The 18630-nt window shown below is 39.8% G+C and overlaps 1 protein-coding gene across 1 annotated transcript in view; it reads right to left on the reverse strand.

The window, feature by feature from the left end:
• Positions 1–1468: 1468 nt before the first annotated feature.
• The window catches only part of PRRC1 (proline rich coiled-coil 1), a 58447-nt gene continuing 41285 nt past the window's right edge, over positions 1469–18630 (reverse strand). Inside the window, exon 9 of the mRNA XM_070465079.1 lies at positions 1469–1770. Coding sequence (XP_070321180.1) covers positions 1744–1770 — 27 coding nt within the window. The 3' untranslated portion in view covers positions 1469–1743. The remainder of the gene's footprint in view (positions 1771–18630) is intronic.

Raw genomic sequence — 18630 nt, forward strand, 5'->3', positions numbered from 1 at the left:
CATTTGGAAGCAATGCTTCTTGCTGACGGACCCACTTTAACCAAGCCCCGACTGCAGGTCAGCCTTTTAAAAGAGCCCCGTGTGTATAAATTAAAGCGTATTAGCCGTCGTGCCCTTTTCCTGGAAAGGAAATCACATCTACTTATGTATATCTGTAAATCAAAACCTACTTGTCTGTCGTACTGGTGAATATGCCAAAAGAAAACCTAGGCTGGCCTGGCTTGGAGGAGGGCTAAGCACACAGAGAGATCTATTCACGCCTTTTGACTTCAAGAGAATAACACAGTCCAGCTAAGGTCAACAAAATGATCATAGCCAGATTTCAAAGGTTAGATTTTAAAGGTACAGTTCACAACTGCTGCTAAGAAAAAAAAAACAACATTTTTTTTTCCCTTCTATAAGAGAAACACTCAGGGATAAGACAGAAGCATAGGAGGAACGGTCTGATGGCTGGTGGTCATGTCTCTTTAAGAAGTGCCGTTGGTGTTATATAGTGAGCTGGCTGTAAGTCTAATGTTTAAAGAGCACCCTATATATGGTATTTACTCACAGGATGCACTGTAGGAAACTGCCTGAAATGTCCACAAATATCATCACTATTTAAACACACAAATTTCTTCCATGTCTTAGCAGATAGAATCTTCAGGGAAGTTTTTCTTCCTTTCTTTCTTGAACTTCCTTCCTTCCTTCTTTCTTTCTTTCCTCTCTTTCCCTATTTTTTTCCTCCTGCCTACCTGCTTTTGTTTTTATCTTCCCTTTTTGATTAAAAAAAAGGGGGGGGGAGAAAAAAGATAGTAATATTTATTGAGCACTTCTTTGATACAAGTGTTTCCATGTATATTCAACAAACATAAGGATGCAATCCCTTGGCTTAAACTGAAAAAACCTGTCTTGCTTCCAGTGAGTTCATTACAGTGGACTTTTTTTTTTTTTTTAGTAAAAGCAATTTATTAAGTGCACCATTTTAAGATGTCAAAGTCTCATCAATGGCTTATGTCTAATCTTCAAAATTGCTGCTCTCCCCTGTGATTTGCAGAGTGTACCTTTTCTGTTTTTGATGTAAAGACACACACACACACAAATAAATAGGCACAGATACACACAAACACGTGTTCCTTCACTTTATTCCGTAATGTGCATGCTAAGTTTTCTTGGCTGTGGATTCTCTCTCCCCAGTAGAACTTAATCAGCCTCTGGGAAGAACGTGTGGTATAAGCAGCCTTGACAAAAGAAGCCTGTCTGTCCTTCCAAATAACATTCCCTGCCTTTCCCCAGCCTTCCCTTCCTCTGCCCGTACCTTGCCTCACCCACTGTCAGCTTCCCCTGGCTCGGCGCCTACAGACCCACGTGGTCCATCTTACACGGGGCGGAGCCAAGCGTGGGAGGAAGGATCTCTGATCCTCAGTAATTTTCCAGAGAAATACCTATTATTCCTTCAGATTAGACATCTATGGAATGAGACAGTTACTCACATGGAAACAGGTTGTGTTTATTTAAAGGATTATGTGGAATCAGGAGAGATGAAGCGACAGTGTCCCTAGTAGGCACCCACGTTCACCTTGCCTGCCCTGCCTGCATTCGGCCGATGCCACTGCGCGCCTTCCTGGGCGGCCTCCCAGCAGATGAGGTCTGAGACCGCTTCTCAGACTCTCTCCGGCAAAGGGGAGAGAGTGGTCTGCAGCCTTTTCTAGGGGTTTTCTTCACTCTTCTCCAAACGTTTTTCCATTCAGTGAATTCTTTCCTTTACTGCCACTTCATCAGACTTTCTCCCTGGAAGGAATGAGATTAACCTTCAAATATGCTTTGGACCAAATAAATGTTAAAATGAAGAACTTTTTCCGTTTCCCACAGTGGCGTCTAAGCTGCACCAGGAGAAGTTCAGTTTCTCCTGCGTTGCATCAGAGCCTCAAGTTTGACAGGTGTGGTCCCTTGACCTTCTGATGATAACAACCCACACCTGTTGAGCTCTTTGCTTCCTTCATCTCCACAAAAAGTAGCAGGAAGAGACTATTTATTCCTCATCTTATGACACAGACAGGGAGAGGCTGAGCAGCCGTGACTCTCTGATTACAAATACCAACCTTTGCCCAAGCGCCTTTTTGCTGTGTCAAGAGGGCTCTGGACGATGGGCCCACACCTTTGATGAGACCTCCAATGCGTTGGCCATGTGCCCCGGGAGCCTTGTTTCCCGGTGGAGATGACGGTAGCAGCAATCGCCCTGCTTATACAGAACTTGCTTTATGGGCTCTTCTATGTATTAGTTCATTTCACAGGGAGGAGGCTGAGGCTTAAGGTCACATGCTTGAAGCACAGGGGCTTTGTGCAAACGAAAAGAACTTTCTTGTCCTCAATTAAGAACATTTCTTCTGTTTTCCCAGATCTCGTGTGGTAGGTAAGTTTAGAAGCCTCTGAGAAAGAAGGTAAAGCATGTTCAGTGTCCTAAGAATGTTGGCCATGGGACCCTTGGAATGGCCAGAAGCACAGGGCTGGATGCCTGGGAGATGCTGGTCTTGGTGACCTGATTTTAATTATATTTCCAGGGTATGCATTATAGATTCACTGATCGGGATTTTCTTTTTTTTTTAATTCTAGAACGAAGCAGTAAATCTGCACACGTGGTGTAGCTGAGGATACCTGGAGGGTGATGGCAGGGCTGAGAGAGTCGGGAGGAGGTGAAGGTGGAGATGCACACAGGTAAGTGATTTAAGCTCTGGTAGCCTTGGGTGTCTCATCTACAAAATGGTCGTGATAGCTTTGCTTAAGTGTCGTAAGGGTCAGAGCAGAGAATGCCACTGGTACCGGGTATGTATGTGGTCAGTGGTGGTTGTTATTTATTCTCCTGTGACATCTTATACTGAGCACTGTCATCTTGGGTAAGTTTTTAAAATAAGTGTAAGCCCCATTTCTTCTTCTACAAGGCTGAAACAAATGTCATTAAGGCTGAACTGGTATAAAGCCTAGCCCGGAACCAGGCATTCAGTGGCTGCTCAGTATATGACTGAACTTGACCTCCAGCCAGCCCTGCCTTCCCACAGGGTGAGCCCCCACAACCCACTTGCCTCAGTCCTGGAGAATATGTAGATTCCCCAAGGGCATGGAAGCCTCTCAGTTCTTAATCTTTTTTCTACATTCTGCTTGGTCCAATTCCTTTATCCTGGGTTCATTAAGCTCATCCATCAAGCCTCACAGTCTGGTGAGGATCTGGTGGTTTCATTTCCATTTTTAGAGCGCCCAGCACACAGCACGCTGTGACTGAAGATCCTGTCTGACAGCACTCAGAAAATGCATGGCAGCTGCTGTCACAGGGCCCCTAATGCACTTGCTCCCACAGCCTGAGTTTCGTGACCGCTCACCAGGGGCCAATTATAGCTGACCTGATACTGGGTCTGCCTGGGAGTCTCTGTAATTCTACTCAGCACAGAGTACCTGTCAGCACTCCACAGAATCAAATAGCTCCGTGGTGAATACTCACTTTCCTTTTTTTTTTTTTTTTTTTTGTTTGAGGCACAAGATTATGGATTAGGAAACACATAGCAGATAAGGTAGGATCAGCCCAGTTTTGCTTGTACAAACATCAGCAAGGTCTTGGCACAGGGGGTCGGGCTCCTGAGCAAAGCAGTGGACACTGGACAGTTGACACCTTCTTTGTGGTTCTTTTTCTGTGCAATCCCATGCAGGGTTATAGCATCTGAGCAGTTTGTCTTAATTTTCAACAGAACATAACAAGTAGGTCTTATGGAAAAACTACATGCTGCAGGGTGTAATTTTATCTTGCAGTTATGCTGTCTGGGGTGGACATTCCGCCCATACCAACCATTTTCACTTTGCAGAATCGAAAATTCAACCATGTGCAAAGTTCATATAAGGTTTTACACACAAACCAACACGTGATGAGAGCCAGAAAAGTGGCAGCAAAGATGATGCAGTCATGTAATTTTGTGAAAAACATGTTCTTCGCATCTCCAACTCACTAGATTGATGAATTAAAAGAGAATTCTGAAAACATTACAGAATCAAAGTTAGCATGTTTGTTTTACTCAGTAGCAGAAATGGAGTTAATAAGGATGAAGTAGTGGGGAAGTTACCTTATTGCAATCCATAAAGGTGAGATTTTGCTATATTTGAAGTTTATGGGTGGTCATGTCTAGACATTTTACGTTCAACTGGCGCCCTCTAGTGACGGGGGAGCAAGCCTCTGGCTGTGTGTTGTCTCATTTGAAAGTCAAATTCCACTCTTGGTAAGGTATCCTTAGCCAGATTTACAGGGAAGAGAGAAAGGAGGAGCTGGGAAGCAAGGTGCTTGGGAGGCAAGTCTCAGCAGCCATCTGTGGTTCACAAAATAGGGGAGCTACATGCCTGGAGATAACACGTTTCTTCCACAGGTGAGGACATTCTTTAGTCAGGTATCTCTGAGAACTTCCCTAATATGGGACCTGAGCTCTTCCAGACTGCCTCAGATAATTCTGGTACACTCCAAAAATTACACAATTCCTCTTGGCTCTGAAACTGCAGAATAACGAGGGCAGGACACAAATATTCCACAGTCCATAGCCAGAACAGAACATGGAACTCTCGTGAGCTGAAATCCTTTAGAGCCAGCGAGGACCATAGATGCATCTTACATATGTATCCACTGTCAGAAGCCCTTCTTGCTGTCACAACAGATTCTTGGCCTGGAAAACCATCTTCAGGGATGGTACTGACATAATATGGAGGCAGACAACACTTTTTCTGAGCTGGCATTATCACCCAGCTGTGAGACATCTTGCTTTCATCTGTCCTGGACACCACTGCCTTAATCCAGGTCTTGATCTGTTCCCATTGAAACTGTTTTTATATCTTCCAAGTTGGCTTCTCTCTCCCTTGCTAATTAATACATATTTTACACTGCTACTAGCTGTTTCTATAAAAATATACATATGTATATACATATATGCATGTATTATACACATATATTTTTATTATCTGGTAATCTTATGGGGAAATACAATAACATGAAATGACCACAACCCACTTCTCCAGCCCCTTCTTCCATTTCCCCAGCCACAGAACATGCGGTTCTTCACTCTACACACCACATGCTCATGTTCTTGCTTTGCCCTCTGTGTAGAACATTCTACCCCATGGCCATCCATCCTGACCTGTAAGTGGCATCTCCCCTAGGAAGCCTCCCCCACATCTGCTTTGACAGAAGTGCTGCTCCTGCAGTCTTGGTATCACTTGTTTATGCCTTTGTCTCTACTTTGACCTCCCCCAGAACAAAACTCGAGGCTTATTCTTTTATTTCATTTTTTAAAATATTCTACTTTCTTTTATACTATACAGTACTCTACACAAAAATTTGCTAAAACTAGAGTGATAACCTAAATGTATGTTTATATTTTTATTGGGATGTAATTGACATATAGCACTAGTTTCCAGTATATAACATAGTGACTGGGTATTTGTATATATTGCAAAGTAATCAAAATAAGTCTAACTACATCTCTGTAAACAATTTTCACATATATAATAAGCACATGGTTATGTAATATGTGTATTGGGTTGGCCAAGAGTTTTGTTCAGGTTTTTCCTTAACACCTTACAGAAAAACCCAAATGAATTTTTTTGCCAACCCAGTATGTTACACATACGTTAAGTATACAATTAAGAGCTACAGCAATCCACTGTACATTATATTCTCAAGGCTTATTTTATAGCAGGAAGTTTGTACATTTTGATAACCTTGACCCATTTCATCCACTTCCCCATCTACCAATCTGTTTTCTATATCTATGAATTCTTTTTTTTTAAGATTCCACATATAAGTGAAACTATATGGTATTTGTCTTTCTCTGATTTATCACTTATAATCAGGAATATTTATTTAATATGCCCCCATAGTTGCCTAGCATACAGCAGCCATACACATGAGACAGATCCAACTTTATACAACTTTGAAAATCAGCTTCATTTTATCTATATCTCATCATTTACAATGGAAAGAACATGAAATTCAGCCCTGACAGGACAGGGTTCAAGTCTTCCTGCCACCTCTTACTAGCTGTGTGGCCTTAGGCAAGTAATGAACCTCACTTACAGGATGGAGATAATAGTGCCTTCCATGCAAAGTGAAAGCTAAATTAGGTAATGCACGTAAGCAGAGAAGACCTGGAAATAGGCACTCATTGAGCGAAACTTAATCTACCTATCTGTTACATAATATACATGTGTATATGATTAAGTGGATTTGTTCTTCCTGCAACAACAGCCGAAACTCAGAAAATCTACTTAATTGTCTCTCTGATTTCATACTGAACATTTCTATTCTTTCCACCGTGAGTACATGCACATTTTTACTCGAACTTGAATTTGGCATAGGCTGCCCTTTTTTTTTCTTTTATACTAATGGAAGCTTATTCAAGGGGCAGTTATTACTTCATGGAAATATTTATCTACCATTCCTTAGTTTCACACTAAGAAGCAGGGAAAGGTATGTTTTTACTAGCAGGCAGTTTAATCATTTTTTCTGTCTCTCACCTCCTATATATCCAGCAGGGCCAAGTCAGCTGAAAAAACAAAATCATATATGCAAACCTCTACTTCATCATCTTGTCTCAGAAACGCCTGCTGGCAACACACATTTCATATACCCGAAGTGGGGTGTTCTGAAAGAGACAGACAGACTCCAGCTCCCTAATTTACTGCCCTCTTTTTCATAGCATCAAATTCCTAAAACCTTGCCTGGGTGGCTGGCTGTTTCCCTGTCAGGAGGCTGAAGCAAGGCATGTGGGGGTGCAGGAAGGAGACATTAATGCCAGGTACTAATGCCAGGTCCCTGCTGACAAGAATACTTGACGATACCCTTTTAAAGCATTAGAGGCAAAGAAACAGGGGAAAAACACATGGCCTGCCAAAAAGCCATTACGCAAACCTCAAAGTGTGGTACTGAGTTTTGCTTTATAAGTGTTCTTTCCATGACAAGCCCTGCTAATTGGTGCTTCAGCTTCAAAAGTATTTCAATTTTTTTATGTTATAGAAGAGATTTCAGAATCTAATTAGGTATGTTTGTTAGACACACTTGATTTTTTTTTCTCCCTGTTTTTTCCATGTTAAAGAAGTGAAAATAAAAAGTTGGAGGAACAGTTGTAGGCTAATGCATTAGGTCCTAATTTTTTACAAAGTGTTGGGATTTATCCTGGATATGGCAACTCTGCAAAGGCGGGAAAGAAAGAATCTCATCTTGACACTACTTGGAGGAAAGCATGGATGAAACAGCCCAATAAAAAAGGATAGGTGATGTAAGTAAGAGATAATGGAATGTAACTCTGATCTCAATATCTATAATATACATGTAGCATCCTGTGCTGCTCTAGAAAAAACCAGCTCTTGAGCTCAGTTGGTACAAACCCACACTTTGGGGCCCCACCACACACCAGTCACAGAACTCTCCCCATTAAAAACTTCTCAGGGGAATTGACACGTAGATTTGTACAGTCAGTTAGATTCCAAACAAGTCACAATGGGAGCCCAGAGACTGGATCTCAATCCTTTGGTCAGGGTTTTGAAAACTGGGCAAATTTGTTTAAAATCCTGATATCTGGATACTTTGGCAGGGGTGGGGGAGGGAATCAAATCTTGCCACACCAGGGCCCAGAGTCCCCCCCGGGCAACAGTTATCTGAAGCTGAGAACATCTGTCTCTGATGCATGGGTTATGTGTATACCAGGGCAGCCCCTTCGTGTTTCCCACCTCCGTTGCCTCCCTGAACCCTACTGGCATTTGACTTTGCCTGAGACGGTTTTTTAAGTGCTTTTCAATATAGTGCTGATTCATTTCTCACAGTTCTTTTGGCTAGAAGTTCAAGGGGCCAGCAGGGTATGCTGTCTTCTGAAGCCTCTCTCCTCGGCTTGGAAATGGCTTTCTTCACGCTGAGTCTTCACATGGTCTTGCCTCCACTGACCTGTATCCCAGTCCCTTCTTTTTAAGGTCACCAGTCATACTGGCTTAGGATCCACCATATAGGTCCAGTTTTACCTTCAGTTCAGTTCAGTCGCTCAGTCGTGTCCGACTCTTTGTGACCCCATGAACTGCAGCATGCCAGGCCTCCCTGTCCATCACCAACTCCTGGAGTTTACTCAGACTCATGTCCGTCGAGTCGGTGATGCCATCCAGCCATCTCATCCTCTGTTGTCCCCTTCTCCTCCTGCCCTCAATCCCTCTCAGCATCAGGGTCTTTTCCAATGAGTCAGCTCTTCGCATGAGGTGGCCAAAGTATTGGAGTTTCAGCTTCAGCATCAATCCTTCCAATGAACACCCAGGACTGATCTCATTTAGGATGGACTGATTGGATCTCCTTGCAGTCCAAGGGACTCTCAAGAGTCTTCTCCAACACCACAGTTCAAAAGCGTCACTTTTTCGGCGCTCAGCTTTCCTCACAGTCCAATTCTCACATCCATACATGACCACTGGAAAAACCATAGCCTTAACTAGATAGACCTTTGCTGACAAAGTAATGTCTCTGCTTTTTAATATGCTGTCTAGGTTGGTCATAACTTTCCTTCCAAGGAGTAAGTGTCTTTTAATTTCATGGCTGCAGTCACCATCTGCAGTGATTTTGGAGCCCCAAAAGTAAAGTCTGACACTGTTTCCACTGTTCCCAACTATTTCCCATGAAGTGATGGGAGCAGATGCCATGATCTTCGTTTTCTGAATGTTGAGTTTTAAGCCAACTTTTTCACTCTCCTCTTTCGCTTTCATCAAGAGGCTTTTTAGTTCCTCTTCACTTTCTGCCATAAGGGTGGTGTCATCTGAGGTTATTGATATTTCTCCCAGCAATCTTGATTCCAGCTTGTGCTTCTTCCAGCCAGTTTTACCTTAAAAGATCTTATTTCCAAGTTCCTCCACTTCTAAAATACTGGGTTTAGGAATTCAACCTAAGAAGTTTGGAAGGGCACAATTAATTCAGCCCATAAAATTTCTAAAGATAACAAAGCAAATAACAAGTTTAGTCTCTTCTGCTACAATCCATATTTCAGTAGCAATTAGCTTAAACAAAATGGTAACTGGGTAGATATTGTCTGTGTAAACTAGAAGTCATATTGGTTTGTCCAACCTACCTATAGCAACCAAACGCAAAATCACAAATACAGATGAGAAAAAGAATCTCTGGAGTGTACTCCACTGGTTTCCAGTTCAGCAAATGTTTTTCTCTTTGGCTTGAATGAGCCCCCTGCTGTGCCTTGGAAGAGACTGTATCATTCTCCATGACCATTCTGAGTTTTGTTCTTTATCTGGAACTCAGCCTCCTCAACTCTTCATTAGTCCTCTCCCTGTCCATAAGGCTATCTCCACCATTTTTAAAATTAGGATAATATTGACATATATATAATATATAATTGACACTATATATTGTTTCAAGTGTACAAAATAATGATGCAGAACTTGCATATACTGTGAAATGATTACCACAGTAAGTCTAGTTAATATCCATCACCACACAGTTAAATTTTTTCTTCAAGAACAAAAAAAAATCTATTCTCTGAGTGATTTTAACATATACAATATAGTGTTAATAACTAAGTCATATGACTAAGAGCATAGTCATCATGCTACATATTACCTACATAATAAAGGTGCCCATTACTTGCATATTTAATAACTGTAAGTTTCCATTTTTTAACATTACCCATTATCATCTGCTTACCACATCCCAACACTGGAAACCACTAATAGGTTCTCTACAAGTTTGATTTTCTTAGCATTTTTTAAAAATCAGATTCCACATGTAAACGAAGATCACAATATATTTGTCTTTCTCTGTATTTGTCTTCCACTTAGCATAATACCCTCAAGGTCCATTCATGTTGTAAGTGAAAAGATTTCATTTTTATGACTGAATAACACCCCATTATGTATATATATCACTTCTTAATCAGTGGACCCTTAGGTTACTTCCATGTCTTGGCAATTGTAAATAATTAGACAAAGAATATGAGGGTGCAGATAACGTTTTAAGTTAGTGTTTTTGTTTCCTTTGGATAAATGCCCAGAAGTAGAACTGAGGGATCCATGAAATAGTTCAATTTTAAATTTTGGGGGGAACCTCCATACTGTTTGCCACAATGGCTACAGAAATTTGCATTCCTATCAACAGGAGACAAGTGTTGCCTTCTCTCCATGTCCTTGCCAACACTTGTTAATCATTTTCCAGTTGTATTGAGGTATAATTAACGTATAACACTGTACACATTTAAGGTATAAATCATTACAATGGTTTGACTTATCTGTATTGTGAAATGAACACTACTTTTAGTTAGCACCCCTCATATCACTAAGAAAACAATAAGAAGAGGAAGCCAGAAAGAAAAAAAAAAAGCTTTTTTTTTTAACTATAACTCTTTAGGATATACTTTCTTAACTTTTATGTGTATCATACATCAGCGTTAGTTATAGTCACCCTCTTGTACATTTTATCCCTAGTACATATATCTTATAAGTAGAAGTTTGTCCCTTTTGACACTTGATTGAATTCCTCCTTTCCCCAATGCCCTGTCTTTGGTAACCACAAATCTGATCTCTATTTCTATGAGGCGTTTGCTGGTTACTATTGTTGTGGTGGTGGTTTTGTGGTTCCATATATGTGACATCATATAGTATTTATCTTTTTCTGACTTTTATTATTTAGCTTAATGTCTTCAAGGTCCATCCATGTTGTTGTAAATGGCAAGATTTTCCTTCTTTTTAAGTGGAATGATATTCCATTGCATATATGCATCACATCTTCTTTATCCATTCATCCAGCAGTGGATGCTTAGATACTTCCATGTTTTGGCTATTATAAATAATACTGCTATGAACATGCTAGTGTTCATAAATGGAATTGTTTTCTTCACTTCTTTTTCAGATAGTCATCATTAATGTGTGGATGCATCACTGATTTTTGTATGTTAATTTTCTGTCCTGCAACTTTACTCATGTGGATGATTAGATCAAGATTTTTTTTTTGGATTTTCCATATATAAAATAATGTCATCTACAAATAGAGACAGTTGTCCTTCTTCTTTTTAAATCCTGAGGACTTTTATTTCTTCCTGTAGCTTGTATTATTTGGTAGGACTTCCAATACTATGTTAAATACAAATGCTGAGGGAGCATCCTTTTCTTGTTCCTGATTTTAAAGGAAAGTTTTCAGTCTTTCACCACTGATTATCATGTTACATGTGGACTTGTTATGACCTTTATGTTGAGGTCTGTTCCTTCTATATTTAATTTTTTCAGAGTCTTTACCTTGAACAGATGTTGAATTTCATTAGTTTTTTAGATGTTCATATGCTCCTCCACCCCTTCCATTCTATCAATGTCATATATCATGTTGATTTTTGTGTATGCTGAACTATCTTTACATCCCAGGGATAAATCACAATGGATCAAAGATGAATGATCCTTTTAATGTGCTGCCAAATTCAGTTTGCTAGTATTTAAGTAAGCATCTTTGCATCTATATTCATCAGGAATATTAGCCTGTACATTTCTGGTAGCATCATTTTCTTGCTTTGGTGTCAGGGTAATAGAGTCTCACAACATGAGTTTGGTAGTGTTCCTTCTAAGAATTTTTGAAAGAATTTGAGAATTGGGATTGAGTCGTCTTTAAATGTTAGGTAACATTCAGCCATGAAGACATCTGGTCCTGGGCTTTTCTTCATTGGGAGGTTTTCAGGTGTTTCCCTGGTGGCTCAGACGGTAAAGCATCTTCCTACAATGTGGGAGACCCGGGTTCAATCCCTGGGTCGGGAAGATCTCCTGGAGAAGGAAATGGCAACCCACTCCAGTATTCTTGCCTGGAGAATCCCATGGACAGAGGAGCCTGGTGGACTACAGTCCATGGGGTCGCAAAGAGTCAGACACGACTGAGCGACTTTCTTTCTTTCTTTCAAGTGCTTAATTCAGCCTCCTTACAGGTCTTTACCAATGTTCTGTCCTTTCTGATTCCATCATGGTATGTTGTATGTTTCTATGAACTTCTCCTCTTTAAGACTGCCAGCTTATTGGCATATAGTGGCTGTTAACAATCCTTTGTATTTTTGTGGTATCAGTTATAATGTCTCATTTCTCACTTATAATTCAATTGATTTGGATCCTCTCTCTTTTTATCCTTGTTTAGTCTAGCTAATGGCTTATTTTGTTTATCTTTTCAATGATCCAACTCTTAGATTTATCTTTTCTATTGTTTTCTTGTTCTCTTATTCTCTATTTCACTTATTTCTGCCCTAATCTTTTCTTATTTCCTACCTTGTACCAATTTTGGATTCAGTTTGTACTACTTTTTATAGTTCCTTAATGCATTAAGTTAGGTTAGTATATATATATATATATATATATATATATATATAGCTTTTGTGCTTAAAGTAGGCATATATTGCTATGGACTTCTCAATTAGAACTGCTTTTGCTTTATCTCAGTTTTGGTATGTTGTGTTCCTATTTCCATTTGTCTCTAGAAATTTCTTTATATCTCCTTTAATTTTTTCTTTGATCCATTGGTTGCTCAGAAGAGTCTTCATATCCATGCATTTATGAAATTTCCCATTTTTCTCCAGTTATTGATCTCTAGTTTCATGCCATGGTGGTCAGAGAGGATACTTCACCCTTCTTGAGTTTGCTAAGGCTTGTTTTGTGGCCTAACACATGATCTAGCCTAAAAAGTGGTTCATGAGCACTTGAGAAGAATATGTAAACTGATGCTGTCAGATAGAATGTTCTATACATGTCTCTTAGGTTTCTTTGTTCTCTAGTGTTGTTCAAATCCTCTCATGGATTCTCTGTCTGGATAACCTAAATGTTGTTGAGAATGGAGTATTAATGTTCCATTTACGATTATTCTTAATTGGCATATAGTTAATTTACAATGTGTGTTAGTTTCTGCTGCACAGCAAAGTGATTCAGTGATGTGTATGTATGCATTCTTTTTATATATTTTTCCATTATGGTTTATCACAGGATATTGAATGTAGTTCCCTGTTCCATACAGTAGGACCTTGTTGTTTATCCATTCTATATACAATAGTTTGCATCTGCTAACCTCAAATTCTGATTCCATCTTTCCTCCCCCTACTTGGTTCATCACAAGTCTGTTTTCTATGTCTGTGAGTTTGTTCCTGTTTTGTTGATAGGCTCATCTGTGGCATCATTTAATAAAAATCCACAAAAAAGTGATGTCCTATGGTATTTGTCTTTCTCTCTTTGACTGACTTCACTTAGTATGATCATCACTAAGTCCATCCTTGTTGCTGCAAATGTTATTTCATTCTTTTATATTGCTGCATAGTATCCCATTGTATACATGAACCACAGTTTCTTTAAAAAATTGGGGGGGGGGGTGCTGTGCTGGGTCTTCATTGCTGCATGAGCCTTTCTCTAGCTGTGGTGAGCAGCAGCTACTCTAGTTGAGGTGTGCAGGCTTCTGATTTTGGTGGCTAGTCTTGTGGAGCCAGAGCCCTAGGGCACATGGACTTCAGTAGTTGTCATATGTGGGCTCAGTAGTTGCAATTCCCAGGCTCTAGAGCACAGGTTCAGTAGTTATAGCTGTTCCAAGGCATGTGGAATTTTCCCAGATCAGGGATTGAACCTGTGTCTCCTGCAGTGGCAGATGGATTCTTTACCACTGAGCCACCAGGGAAACCCAGTACTACAGCTTCTTTCTCCATTCATCTGTCAAATCAAACGGACATGCAGGTTATTTCCATGTCTTGGGTATTCTGAGCCACACTGCAATGAACATGAAGGTGTGGATAGCTTCTCAAGTTATTATTGTTATTTACTTTGGATAAATGCCCAGAAGTAGAACTGAGGGATCCATGCACTAGCCCTATTTTTAACTTTGGGGGGAACCTCCATACTGTTTAATAGCAATTGCATTCCCATCAACACTGCACAAGTGTTCCCTTCTCTCCACATCCTTGCCAACACTTGTTAATTTTTTTTCCAGTTTTACTGAGGTATAATTGGCATACACCACTGTATACATTTAACATATAAACCATTACAATGGTTTGACTTACTGTGAAATGAACACTGTAGTAACTTTACTAATCATCCCTCATCTCACCAAGGAAACATTAAAAAGAGAAAGCCAAAGAGAAAAAAAAAAAAAACTTTTAAAAAATGATAGCTCTTTAGGATGTACTTTCTTTACAACTTTTATATATATCATACTGCAGTATTAAGTATAGTCACTCTCTTATACAATATTCCTAGTACATATTTATAACTAGAACTTTGTCCCTTTTGATAATGTCCCTTCCCCCAACCCCCTGTCTTTGGTAAACTCAAATCTGATCTCTTTTTCTATGAGGAGTTTGTGGTTGCTATTATTGTGGTAGTGGTTGTTTTGTGGTTCCACATACAGGTGACATCGTTTAGTATTTGTCTTTCTGTGACCTGTATTATTTAGCCTGATGCCCTCAAGGTCCATCCATGTTGTTGTAAATGGCAAGATTTTCCTTCTTTTTAAATGGAATAATATTTCATTTCATATATGCATCACATCTTCTATATTCATTCATCCATCAGGGATACTTAGGTAGTTCCATATTTTGGCTATTATAAATAATGTTGCAAAGAATATGAGGGTACAGATAACTTTTTGAGTTAGTGTTTTCTTTCTTTCTTTTTTCATTTGGATAAATACCCAGAGTGGAACTGGTAGATCACAAAGTAATTCTATTTTTAATTTTGGGAGGAAATGCCATACTGCTGTCTGGTGGTCGTGTGTGTGTCTTATCTGGAAAAATGTCTACTTAGGTCTATTGCCTGTTTTGTTTATGGTTTCCTTTGCTGTACAGAAACTTGTAAGTTTGACTAGGTTCCATTTTTTAATTTTTTTTCCTACTCCATTGGGAGACTGACCTAAGAATTGTTACAGTTGTTACAATGTCAATTGTTACAATTGACATAAATTGTTACAATCTACATCAGAGTGTTTTACCTATTTTTTTTTCCCTAGAGATTTATGGTTTCATCTTATATTTAAATCTAAACAACTTTGATTTAATCTTTGTGTATGGCCTTAGAGTATGTTCTGTCTTCATTGATTTTCATGAGGCTCTCCAGCCTTTCCAGCACCATTTGTTGAAGAGATTGTCTTTTTCACATTGTCTATTCTTGCTTCATTAGTCAAAGATAGATTCTAGGTGTTTGGGTTTATTTCAGGGCTCTCTATTCTGTTCCATTAATCCATATGCCTGTTTTTGTGCCAACACCATGCTAGTTTGACTTTGCAGTATTGTCTGAAATCTAGGAGCCTTTTGCCTTCTGCTTTGACTTTTTCCTTCTGTATTGCTTTGGCATTTCTGGGTCTTTCATGGTTCTATATAAATTGGGTAGTGGGAGGGAAGCTATTTGTTCTATGAATAGGTGCCATGGGTAATTTAATTGAAATCACATTAAATCTGTACATTGCTTTGGGGACTAGGGCCATTTTGTATGAACACTAATTCTTCCAATCCATGAGAATAAGATGTTTATACGGCTATTTATTTCTTCTTTTAATTCTGTTGGCAGTCTCTGTGTCTTAAAAAGAAAATAAATCTTATAGGCAGCAAATCATTGGATCTTATTTTTTAATGCACTCATTTAATGCCTTTTGATCAGAGAATTTAATCCATGTATGTTTGAAGTCATTGTTGATAGGTAAGGACTTACTATTGTCATTTCCTTTATTTTTTATGGCTGTTGTATAGAATCATTCCTGGTTTCTTATCCTGCTGACTTTGTTTTGGATTCTTTTGGTATCCAAGTGCTTGATCTCTTTATCATGTTGTTTTGTGTAATTACTGTAGGTTTCTCCCTTTTGGTTACAATGAGACTTACATAAAATATTTTAAAATTATAACACCTTATTTGAAACTGAGAACTTCAATAGCATTCCTAAACTTGACACCTTCTTCTTCCCTCCACACTTTAGATTACTGATGTTACCAATAACACCATTATTAGTGTTATGTTATCATGAATAAAATATTTTGTTATTAATAACAATTTTTTATATAAAGAAATTATTATAGTATCATTTGAATTATGGTTATTTTCACTACTTTTAAAACTTTTATACTAGAGTTTAAGTGCATTAAGCACCACCTTCTCCATATTACAAAATCTAACTTTGACAATATACTTACCATTACCAGTTAGTTTTACACTACCTCCTTACATTTTTTTAACATGTTAATTGGCGTCTATACTTCCATTCAGAGAACTCCCTCCACTTAGGTTTATTTGGGAAAGTCTTTTATCATCTTCATTTCTGAAGAACAGTTTTATCAGATAAGGAATTCTAGGTTGAGCGAGTTTTTGATTTCAGTATTTTGAACATACCATCCCATTCTGTCTTGACCTGAAATTTTTCTGTTGAGAAATCTGCCTGTAACCTTATGGGGATTCCCTTATATGTAACGTCTCTCTCTTACTGTTCTCAAAATTTCCTTCAACTTCTAACAATTTAATGATAATGTGTCACAGTCGAGCCCTATTCAGGTTCAACCTCTTTGGGGTCCTTTGTGGCTCACGGATTTGGATGTCCATTTCTCTCCCCAGGTTTGGGAAGTTTTCAACCGTTGCAACTTTAAATGTCATTCCTGTCCTTTTTCTTTTCCTTCTGAAATTGTCATAATGCAGATATTGTTTCTTTTGATGGCATCCCATAATTCCTAAAGGTTTTTTCATTCCGTTTCCTCCCTCTGACTCAATAATTCCAGTATCCGGTCTTCTAGATCATTGATTATTCTGCACAGCCAAGTCTGCATTTGAGCTTCTGAATTTAAATCTTCAGTTTATAATTATTGTGCTTTTCTGTTCTAAGATTTCTGGATTATTTATTTTAGTGATTTCCGTTTTTTGAACTTCTCGTTTGTTCATGCTTCGTTTTCCTAACTTGGTTCACTTGTCATTGTGTTTCTACAGTTTACTGAACTTCTTTGAGGGTTATTCGTAATTATTTGTCTGACTGTTCACAATGTCCATTTCTTTAAGGTTAACTTTTAGATATGTATGTTCCCTTTGGTGGTGTCATGTTTACCTCCATTTATGTGATCCTTGATTCCTTACATTGGAATCTGTGCATTTGAGTAAGTCGTCTTTTCCAGAATTTACAGGTCCACACTGGCAAAGAAAGTTAATCACTGGTCAGCTCAGTTTGAGTGTCTGGACATGTCTGCTGGTAACATCCTTGGAGAGGTGGTGCTTGCTATCAAGGTATATTTTTGGGTGAGGTCACTGCCAAGCCCTGAGGTTCAGAATAAGGGTGCCACTGGCTGAAAACAGTTGGATAAAACTGCTGGCTTGATTCTCTGCCCAAGTGAGGCTATAGAATGGGCTCTGCAGCTATCTAGATTCTTTGGTCAGGCTTACTAGGCCATCAGGGTTGGAAATATGCTCAGCAAAGGTGGAGCAATGAGTTAGCTTCCCTGCTATGGCAGGACAACAGGACAGATCCCAGGGCCTGTACAGCTTGTTTTCTGGAGACCCAAGTCAAGCAAAACTAAATGAATTCCCTGGTCAGCTGGGGCCAGTGGCTTTGCTTGCAGATGGAGAAAACCATGAGCTGTGTTCTCTGTGTCAAGTTCCACTGTAAGCATCGCTGTTAGATAGACTAGACCGCTTCCTGTGTGTTCTAGTTAGGTTTCTTTTGAGTTGGCTGATGGTTTTATCTAGGAATTGGTGGTGCTTCGAATTTGTTCCCTGTCAGGACACAGTGGGAGACCAAACCTCAAGGCTAGTAAGGCTCTTGGTTTGTGGTCATGACTCGGATCATCCTGTGCCCCAAGTTCTCTGGCTGAACAGAACCACTGGGCTTGCAGTACACTCTTAAGCTCTGCCTGCTAATTCTCTGCTCAAGCATTGCTGGGCTGTGCAGCTTTTAGGCATTCATGCCAGCCTTTCTGGTCAGGCAGGGCCAAGAGCTACACCCAACTCGTCTGCTGGCCTGTGTCTAAGCCCCCTTGCCTGGACTGGGGCAGAGCAGGTTCGACGACTATTTAGGCTCTTCATGTGAGGACCTCAATCAGATAGACCTGCACCTGCCAAGCTCCCTGGTCAGACTGCTCCACTGACTTGGTTCCGTACATGAGCAAAGCTGCTCTTGGCACTTGAGTACTATAGGTATGAACTCGGTCTCCCTTCTCCATCACAATCAGATTCCCAGTGGTCATGCACTTAAGTTTCTCCTGCACCCTCCAGTGGAGACCAGAGTAGCAGCTTCCGCAAAGCAACCCACGACACTGGGTGTCACTCCTAGGCTTTCTCCTACCATCGGCTCACAGCATGGTGCTGTTCCAACCCAGGAGAGGAGCAGTGCAGCTGGTGTGTGGCCATTCCTCTTCACCATCTAATGTGGTCTGTTTCGGCCTCGGTGGCACTGGGAAATGCTCAAGCCTCATCTCCACGACTTGGGATTCTCTTAATGGCAGCTTGTCCATGAATAATTCTTAGCTGGTCTTCTTGTGAGAGGCAAAGTCAAGAACCACCTGTGGTGCCATCTTGGTGACATGGCTTTCTGAAATATCTTAGTATATGCAGAATGAGTCAGGATTTGTACTACAGCAGTGATTCTCAAAAAGGTATTTCTAAAGCAGCCATAAGTCTTTTACAATGTTT

Source organism: Odocoileus virginianus, chromosome 3, assembly GCF_023699985.2.
Source record: "Odocoileus virginianus isolate 20LAN1187 ecotype Illinois chromosome 3, Ovbor_1.2, whole genome shotgun sequence".
NCBI classification, from domain to species: Eukaryota; Metazoa; Chordata; class Mammalia; order Artiodactyla; family Cervidae; genus Odocoileus; species Odocoileus virginianus.